At 39.6% G+C, this 9,875-nt stretch overlaps 1 protein-coding gene across 1 annotated transcript; it reads right to left on the bottom strand.

The window, feature by feature from the left end:
* Nucleotides 1-2,005: 2,005 nt before the first annotated feature.
* Nucleotides 2,006-3,140, bottom strand: LOC133053941 (small ubiquitin-related modifier 2-like). The gene is made up of 3 exons (XM_061138436.1): nucleotides 3,031-3,140; nucleotides 2,168-2,211; nucleotides 2,006-2,067 (listed from the first exon to the last, which is right to left on the bottom strand). Exons 1-3 carry the CDS (start codon nucleotides 3,138-3,140, stop codon nucleotides 2,006-2,008), a joined length of 216 nt encoding a protein of 71 aa, XP_060994419.1.
* Nucleotides 3,141-9,875: the final 6,735 nt, after the last annotated feature.

Below are 9,875 nucleotides of genomic sequence, written 5' to 3'. Positions count from 1 at the left end.
TAATGGACCTATCCAGTCCCATTTTTCAAGTTCCTAGACTTGGCTGGCAAGACCACTCCAGTTCCCATCTTGTTTTACAGAACTTTTTTATACTGAAGCTGTTCTATATGGGACCATTTTTAAGACCCTTTACTGGAAATGGGTCAGAAAAGTATAAAAGTATGAGTTTCTGAGTGAAACCTGTCTAGCAGAGGAAGCCATGTCTAGGGACAGCTGTTCTTATTAAGGATAGCCTTTCTATTTTCAGGTCTTTCTCTTATGGTAAAACACAGTATAGGGCTTCCCAGTTGGCACAGTGGTAAAGAATCCACCCTTTGGATCGACCTAAAGATGGAATGCTGGTTCAATTCCTGGGTCAGGAAGATCCCCTGGAGGAGGAAATGGCAACTCAATCCAGTATTCTTGCTTAAAAATTTACATGGACAGAGGAGCATGGTGGGCTACAGTTCATGGGGTCAAAAAGAGCCAGACAGGACTGAGGACACACGCGCACACACACACACACACACACATTCTACAGTATATGCCATACCATGTACTTTTCTTTTCTGTTCTTTTTCTTTGTAACTAGTTTCAAATTCATGATGAGAAATTGATCTAGGATAGCAAAGGAGCAAGCTTTTCTTGGAGAAGTATATGTTATAAATTAGAGCAGACTACTATACAGAGTCTACATCAAATTATAGAAGGGTAGTACCTTGTCCAAGTGAAATGACAAAGCATATAATCTGGGAATGGTATATATATACATACCCATATGCACATGCATGCATGTACACATACATAGAATTATGTGTATAAGTATACATATGTACATAGAGTATCTTTATCCCAGTAAATCTTCAAAAATATCATATAAAGAACAAATTCTTATCAGGTCATTAAAGGAATACATAAACTTATGAGGTACATCCAACATTTCATGTCTAACAGTGCAGAAGACAGGATGATTAGGCCTAGGACAATGTTTCTCCAGCACAGGTGCTCTTTCAATAGAATACTCTCCAAGAAAAGGTAGAAACCAGCTTCCTTAAGATGTGGAGTAGGAGGGAGAGACATTAATGAAGCAAGAGCCAGTCATGGTAATGGCTAAAACAACAGCTAGGGTGCTCTCATAGGTCACAGGCTTTAGTGGGGGACCACTGTGGACAATTAAGAGTTTGGGCTTTGAAATAATATAAAATTTTATTATCATACTTACTAGCTCTTATTAAAATTAAATTGATTCAGTTTTTCATAAGAAATAAAAGTACTAAGACTTAGCTTATAGGCCTATTGTAGTAATTAAATAATAGAATATTTGTAATAATCTCCCAGCATATTATAAGCACTGATCCAAACTGTTATCAATTAATTTTCTTTGTGACTAGAAATGCATGTTAAGAATGAATAGGAATCTACTTTTATTTTTTTCCATTTTAAACAAGTATATTTAAACAACAAGATGCTTGACTCATAGGGAAAACTATTCAGGATTCATTTCTTTTAGAGTAATTTATCCCTACTTAAAGACAGATTGCTCTACATGTAACAATTATGTACAAAAAGTTATAAAATTCTTTTTGGTTTTACAGTGATAAACAAAAAACATTAAAATTCTCCAATCAAACAAAGTATGCAAGAATTTTTTATGTTGCTCTTTTTTTTTTGTTAACAGTGAGAGCAAAATAACTTACTGGAGTACAAAGATAAGAGCTGATGAGCATGCCACTAATGGAGAAAAGGGGGTATTTTCACAGAATCAGTACTTTTCCCTATCCCATATCCATTTGATGTTGAGCAAAACATATCATTGGCCATTTAGTTTAAAAAAATGCAATATGGTTGTGCACATACACCAGTTACTTCAAGTAAAATAAAGGAATGGGTATAAGGGAAACAAAAGAATACAAAAACTATACTGCAGTGGTCAGGATGTGATGGAACAAAATTGTGGTTTTTTTAACTGACAAGGTCTTTTGGTCTGTAGGAACAGAATTCTGTAGTAAAGTAGCAGGTTCCCTTTTTAGTAGACACTTCCATCTTGCTGCTGGAATATGTCAATTGTATCTTCATCTTCCATCTCCGACAGTGCCGGTGTGTGTGTTTCATTGATTAGCTACCCATCAAATTGGAATCTGATTTGCCCCATTGATATCTTGTCATTCACAATAGGCTTTTTTTTTTTTTTTTTTTTTACAATAGGCTTTTATTAGTTTACTACGTGGTGTAGGTAGGGTAAGGGAGTTAGAGAAGGCTAAGTGAGCTGAGCGCCGAAAAATTGATGCTTTTGAACTATGGTGTTGGAGATGACTCTTGAGAGTCCCTTGGACTGCAAGGAGATCCCACCAGTCCATCCTAAAGGAGATCAGTCCTGGGTGTTCATTGGAAGGACTGATGCTGAAGCTGAAACTCCAATACTTTGGCCACCTCATGTGAAGAGTTGACTCATTGGAAAAGACCCTGATGCTGGGAGGGACTGGGGGCAGGAGGAGAAGGGGACGACAGAGGATGAGAAGACTGGATGGCATCACCGACTTGATGGGCATGAGTTTGAGTAAACTCCGGGAGTTGGTGATGGACAGGGAGGCCTGGAGTGCTGCAATTAATTCATGGGGTCTCAAAGAGTCCGACACGACTGAGCAACTGAACTGAACTGAACTGAAGTTCAGAAAAAGAATGAGACCGGCACTTTACAGGAACAGATAACCTTTAATGAAAGGAGAAGGGGCAGCAGTCAGATTAGTGAGCTGCTGCAGTAACCCAAGAAAAGAGTAAGTATATATAGGCATATATGTGGAAATCTACTGTCTTAAGGGGACCATTCTTCTCCAAGGTTGCTCCGATTAGTTATCTCTTAAACGGCTGGGGCAAGGAATTCTGGAGATGGGCCAGAGGCTGGGACTGGCTGGGAGCTGGGCGTAATCTACCTTAAGGTCCATTTTTTCTTCAGGAGAGAGAGTTCTTTGTTTTGCATAGGATGGTGGGGAGGACCCGGAGGGGAGTTTTAACTCCAGGCTGTTTTGAGCCCTGTAACTCTCCTTCAGTGTTTGCCTCTGAATCTTAAACCGCACCACAGGACCATCCTGCCCCACCACCTTCAAATTAATATGATTGACGTTCTCAGTCTTGACATCTTCCTTGGGCCTTTTGTCTACCATGTTGAGGACTGGAGTCTCCTCAGCTTCCGCTTCACAAAAGAGGTATGGGGTCCAAACCCAATGAGCGCACAGCAGCACCAGAAGTGAAAGAAGAAATGGTAATCTACTTTAAACATTAGTAACTTTGCTTTGCTCTGATAAGGAATAATTTGATTAGGGACTTTCCTGGTAGTGCAGTGGTTAAGAATCCGCCTTCCAATGCAGAGTATAAGGATTCTATGCCTGGCCAGGGAACTAAGATCCCACATGCCATGGGGCAACTAAGCCCGGCATGGCCACTACTGAGAGTGTGTGCCCTGGAGCCCATGCACCACACTAGAGAGAAGCCATGTGCACAACGAAGAGCTCTCATGCCGCGGGGAGGATCCCACATGCCATAGCTAAGACTTGATGCAGTCAGGTAAATGAATTCATATGAAAAAGAATAACTCGATTAAGGAATCACAAATAATTTTGTATGATATTTATTTTTTCTTAAATCTTTAAATACTTTAACATTACAGATAGTGTTCTGAATTTACAATTCTAGATTGTTATTTATTTTCTCTAAACATTCTATTTGATTCTACTATTTAATCCTCTGCTATCAATCACATGGGCTCTTTTATGGTGGTAAGAATATTTAACATGAGATCTAAGCTCTTAGAAAATTGTTAAGGAGTTGCTGTTCAATGACTGTAAAGTGTCGGTCACACAAGATGGATAAGTTCTAGGATCTACTGTACAGCATTCTGCCTGTAGGTAACAGTACTATATTGTGTATATAATAAAAATATCTTCATTGTTAAAAAAAAAAAAAAAAAAGCTTTATCTCTTCACAGCTACCCAAGCTTTTATTTTAATTATGGGAACTGCTTCTCTTTTGGCTTTTCCATTTCCAGTTCTTGCCCAACCTACTTGAGAGCTGAGAGAGAAAAAAAAAAAAGACTACTTGTCCAAACAGTATCTGTTCTGATCCCTATTTTCAGGGATAAAAAGAAGTGCTTCAATGGGAAAATAGGGGAAAGTGAGAGCTTAATAATTTAACACCTGTTAGTGTAATAATGTAGTATTAAGTTGGCCAAAAAGTTCATTTGGATTTGTCTGTACTATCTTATGGAAACACCCCAACGAACTTTTTGGCCAACTTCATATTTCTGCATGACTCTCCACATAAATTTCCAGTACCCAGTTGCTTCTTGGTTTGGAAACCCTAAAGATATGACAGGTGCCCTGCTCTGCAGTTTCTTCTGTGTTCACAAGTCCTGCAAGGTGTCCAAGTTTAAAATCAGGGATCTATTGCAGTTCCCCCCAAGTCACTAGCCCTGCTCACCCTTCTTGAGCCCCATCTGCAACCCAGATACAGAGCTCAGCTGAGAGATCAGAAGCAAGAAGAACAAGTGAGAAGAATTTCCATCAGGGACATCTTTACACTTTTAATAAAACAAAGAGATGCTTGATTGGTTTTAATCATGTGAAAAAATATCAAGTAAGTAGCATGATAACAAGATCCTGAGACTTATGAGAAAACAAGATTAAAATAGAAGTGACTATCTTATCACCTATCTTCTTGGGAGAGGCTTTGATGCAGCCCAGACTGACTCCCTCAATGGTAAATCCAGTCAAAGCTCTTTTCCTTCATTTCATTTTCTTAGTTTACTCTGACTTCCTCATATCTAAACAGATCTTACTAGATTAAGATTGATGCATTGGACATTATTGTCCCTGCAACATTTTCCTTGTACCCTTAACTGTACCAATGACTGTTTGGCACACATCTTTGAACAATTCAATCATGTCATTATCCTTAACAGAGTTCCTGTGCCACCTAATGCAGAATTGGAGAATTGTTTCATGGCCTTCCCTTGTGGTTCAGCTGGTAAAGAATCTGCCTGTAATGTGGGAGATCTGGGTCCAATCCCTGGGTTGGGAAGAGCCCCTGGAGAAGGGAAAGGCTACCCACTCAAGTATTCTGGCCTGAAGAATTTCATGGACTAAGTCCATAGGGTTGTAAAGAATCGGATACAACTGATCAACTTTCACTTTCCATTACTGTATTAGTCAGTGTTCTCCAAAGAACAGAGGAGTAGAATTAATATGCTGTATATATTAGTTAATGTGCATGCATGCATTCTACATTGCTTCAGTTGTATCTGATTTTGCAACCCTATGGACTGTCACCAGTCTCCTCTGTCTGTGGGATTCTTCATAATTATGTATATATAAATGTATATATATATGTACAATATTTATCAGGATGAATTAGCTCACTTAATCAAGGAGGCTTAGATGTTCCATTATCTGCCAAAGGCAAACTGGAGACACAGAAAAGTTGGTGGCTGGTGCAACTTAGTTCAAGTCTAATGGCTTGAGTCCAGGGTAGTCATGATGTAAGTCCTTTTCCAGGGAGAGAAGAAAATCTATCTCCTAGTTCAAAGTAGACAGGAAGGCACAAAAATAGTGAATTCTTCCTTCTTCCATATTTTTCTTCTTTATAGGCCCTCAACAAATTGTTTGATGCCTATTCACTTCAGGGAAAGTTAACTTCTGAATCCATTCATCAAATTCTAAATCTTATCTAGAAACAACACCCACACAGACATACCCAGAAAGAATATCTAGTCTGGGCAACCAGCGACCAGTCAATTTGACACACAAAACTCACCATCAACTAATTTTCCTGCTTCATTTCTATTATGTTAAGGTCATAGGGATTATATTTTAAATAGTATTAAATAACATTGTCCAATAAATGATACTTTCTATAATCTTTTTGAGGCTATTTAGAAAAAATGTAATTTTGGCCATATAGCATCCAGCTTCTGAATGTCAGCATCATTGAACTACCACTCTGTGATTACCCCTCTGACTGACCACCTCGTGATTTCAGATTTGTTGAACCATTTCCTCTAACATGACCTAATAGGACAGACTGGCCAGATTCACTTACTTCAGCTAGTGGACACAGGCCAGGGGAGAGCATGCCAGTGTTCTGCCTCAGGGAAGCCTTCAGTGTGGGTCTTCACTGGGATAAAGGGGGTACTTTTCTCCTTCCTCCTGACCGCTCATTAGTAAGGAAACAAGACAAGGTGCGTGTGTGAAATTGCATTGCTCAGGAAGTCTGGTTTTCCAAAGGATTGATTACTTTGAAGAGACTTGAGAACAGCCTCTAAGAGAAGAGCTGAGATAGGAATAAAATGCACTCACTGACCCAGGAGGCTAAGGCATAAAAACCTTGTCTTTTCCCAGGGGCCCTATGTGGTCTATAGTTTCTCTCCTCCTTTCCTGTCCAAACTCCACCCCCTAGAATTTTACTTTCATTTCCCCTCATCTACTTCAGATCATCATAGTGGAGGTCAGGCCCCTGGTATGGTGAGTGAATCCTGAGCACATTTGCCCAGGGCCTGTCTTCACCCTTCTCCAAGGAATCACAACTTATCATTCTTATCTGAGGATAGCTCAGTGGTTTGTGGGGGGCAGAGTTTGAGACAGACCAAAAAATAAAAAAATTTAAAAAATGGAATCTGCTTGGGTGAGTTTAATTAGATATATAGAAGCTATTCTAAAGGGGGAAATGGCCCAGCCTGCAGGCTTCCTGCTGAGAGTGCTGACTGAAGATCAGTCTGGGGAAGGGGAAGTCTTAGGAGAAGGGGGTTTGGAAGAAGAGAAAGGCTTGGTTTGTTTCTTGGAGGGACTGTTTATTTCTCAAGGCTGAATCTACCCACAATGCCTTCCCATTCTGTAAGTTACAATTGCACCTTGCTGAGGAGAGTCAGGATCCCTGATTTTTCAAGAGGTAGAAAATTCCTTCTAACAGCAATAGGAACAAAGGCCAAGGGGTCTTTGAGTCCTGCTATTTTAATTTTTATCAGTATATCACTTATTAGTATTTCTGCATGACTGTATCAATAAATTCTCACAGCCTCTGCCAGTCTGTGCTCAGAGGCCTGATGATGTGACAGCTGGCAGACCCTCCTCTGTGGTATTCAATGGTCCAGACACGGGGAACTGCTGTACTTCCTTACCTCCCTAACCTGCTTATGCTTCTCTTTGAGCTGGATCTGCCACCCAGAACCAGCTCAGCTAAGAGATCAGGGCAAGAGGAACACCTGGGAAGAATTTCTAGAAGTGACATGTGGAAGCATCTAACATTAACAACAGTGACATCTAAATTTAACTTTTAAAATTTTCTTACTTGACTGGTGTTCATGATATTAAAAGATGTCAGAGAAGCATGATTTTTTTAAAATTTTAATTGGAGGCTAATTATTTTACAATAGTGTTGTGGTTTGAGAAGCTTGATTATAACCACATCATGAGACCCAAAATGGAAGTAAGTTAGAGGAGCCTCTGTGTTTATTCCCCTTCTTCCTTATAGAAAGTCCAGCTATACCCACTGTACTCAGGGACAGAGACACAAGTAAAATCTCTTTCCTTACCAGGACTTCCCCTTTTCTGACCAAATCTTACTTCATCAAGGTTGACTTTAGAGATTATCATCTCTGCTACATATTTCTTATTCCCTCTCAGCCTTGGTCAGTGTTAGACCCTTGTTTTCTGAGCTCATACATATCACCCCTGTCAGACCAGTTACTACAAGGTGTCAGGACTGATTTGTTAATTTACTGTTTCAGGTTTTATTTTACTAGTATTGCAAGGAGTTTATATTAAATAATAGTAGATGAATGCCTGGGAAATAAAACAAAGCACAATTTCACTTTCCAATTCTATTTAGGAAAAACTACTCTTTTCATACAATATCCATAATTTGTGGTTTTATTGTACTTAGAGAAACAGTTTCACTGCAATCACAAAAGAAGAAAGTTCTGTCTATAAATTTCCTGTTTGAACTTTTACATAATTATTGTCAGAGTTAACAAATATAGATTGTAACCCCTAAGATACTGTGACTTTGTATTCTCATGAGCTCAGATGTCAAATGACTAACTTGTAAGGTGCAAACATCTGAAATATTATCTGAAATAGGCAGAGGCCACTCATGTTCCCACATCTGTCTCTCTGATTGCTGGTGTGTCCTTGGTCACTGCTTAGTGAGTGGTGGGGTCATTCTTCACGTGTAAAGACTAGTTCCTTCCACGTCTGTTGTGCTTCAGCAGCTTTGACATTAGGGTCTTAGAGTGCTGCAGGTAAAATAAATTCTGTGACTACGTGGAAGAATGCGTGCTCTGATCCACCCTTCTGTATCAGTTCTTGGTACATTCATCTCAAAATTGGTCGGATCTTGAACGGGATGAGAACTAATAGGAGGTCCCACAACCATGTTTGGATCACAGCTTCAGTAATAAAGTGATATAATGGTTACCTCTGATTTTGTCATTCATCCGAGCCCCATCTGGGCCATAGAATTTTCAGCCAGAGGTAAGCTGTTTGTGACTTCTAGGCTGTTTTTTGTATCCCTACCTTTATTGTTGTTGTTTAGTCACTAAGTTGTGTCTGACTCTTTGTGACCTAATGGACTGCAGCATTCCAAGCTCACCTGTTCTTTACTAACTTCCAGAGTTTGTTCAAATTCATGTCCATTGAGTCAGTGTTGCTATCCAGCCATCTCATCCTCTGCCACCCTCTTCTCCTTTTGTCTTCAATCTTTCCCAGCATCCAGGTCTTTTTCAATGAGTTGGCTCTTCCTATCAGGTGGCCAAAATATTGGAGATTCAGCTTCAGCTTCAGCATTGGCCCTTCCAATGAATGTTCAGGGTTGATTTCCTTCAGGATTGACTGGTTTGATTTCCTTGCAGTCCAAGGACAGTCCAAGGGACTTGCAGTCCAAGGGACTCTCAAGAGTCTTCTCCAGCCCCACAGTTCAAAAGCATAAGTTCTTCAGTGCTGAGCCTTCTTTATGATCCAACTCTCACATCCATACATGACTACTGGAAAAACCGTAGCTTTGACTATATAGACCTTTGTTGGCAAAGTGATGTATCTGCTTTTTAATACACTGTCTAGGTTTGTCATAGTTAATCTTCCAAGGAAAAAGCGTCTTTTAATTTCATGGCTGCAGTCACCATCTGCAGTGATTTTGGAGCCCGAGTAAATGAAATCTGTCACTGTTTCCATTTTTTCCCCATCTATTTGCCATGAAGTGATTGGACAAGATGCCATGATCTTAGTTTTTTCAATGCTGAATTTTAAGCCACTTTTTCCACTCTCCTTTTTAACCCTCATCAAAAGGCTCTTTAGTTCCTCTTCATTTTCTGCCATTAGAGTGGTATCATCTGCACATCTGAGATTATTGATATCTGTCCCAGAAATCTTGATTCCAGTTTGTGATTCATCCAGCCTGGCATCTCACATGATTTACTCTGCATGTAAGTTAAATAAGCAGGTGACAATATATGGCCTTGACATACTCCTTTCCCAATTTTGAACCAGTCCATTTTTCCATGTAAGGTTCTAACTGTTGCTTCTTGACCCACAACAGGTTTCTTAGGAGGCAGATAAGGTGGTCTGATATTCCCATCTCTTTAAGAATTTCCCACAGTTTGTTGTGATCCACAACAGTCAGTAAAGTCAGTAAAGCAGTAGTAGATGATTTTCTGAAATTCTCTTGCTTTTTCTATGATCCAATAAATATTGGCAATTTGATCTCTGGTTCCTCTGCCTTTTCTAAACCAGTTGGTACATCTGGAAGTTCTCGGATGATGTACTGCTAAAGCCTAGCTTGAAGGATTTTGAGCATAACCTTGCTAGCATGTGAAATAAGTGCAATTGTAAGGTAGTTTGAACATTCTTTGGCAT

This window comes from Dama dama, chromosome 1 (assembly GCF_033118175.1).
Source record: "Dama dama isolate Ldn47 chromosome 1, ASM3311817v1, whole genome shotgun sequence".
NCBI lineage: Eukaryota > Metazoa > Chordata > Mammalia > Artiodactyla > Cervidae > Dama > Dama dama.
This window is presented reverse-complemented; position numbering and strand designations above follow the sequence as displayed.

Coding starts and splice junctions, on each gene's coding strand:
- LOC133053941 (XM_061138436.1), bottom strand. CDS start 3,140: ATGGTAGACAAAAGGCCCAAGGAAGATGTCAAGACTGAGAACGTCAAT. Junction 2,212..3,030: donor CGGTTTAAGATTCAGAGGCA/AACACTGAAGGA, acceptor CCTTACCCTACC/TACACCACGTAGTAAACTAA. Junction 2,068..2,167: donor AGCCTATTGTAAAAAAAAAA/AAAAAAAAAAAG, acceptor CACCGGCACTGT/CGGAGATGGAAGATGAAGAT.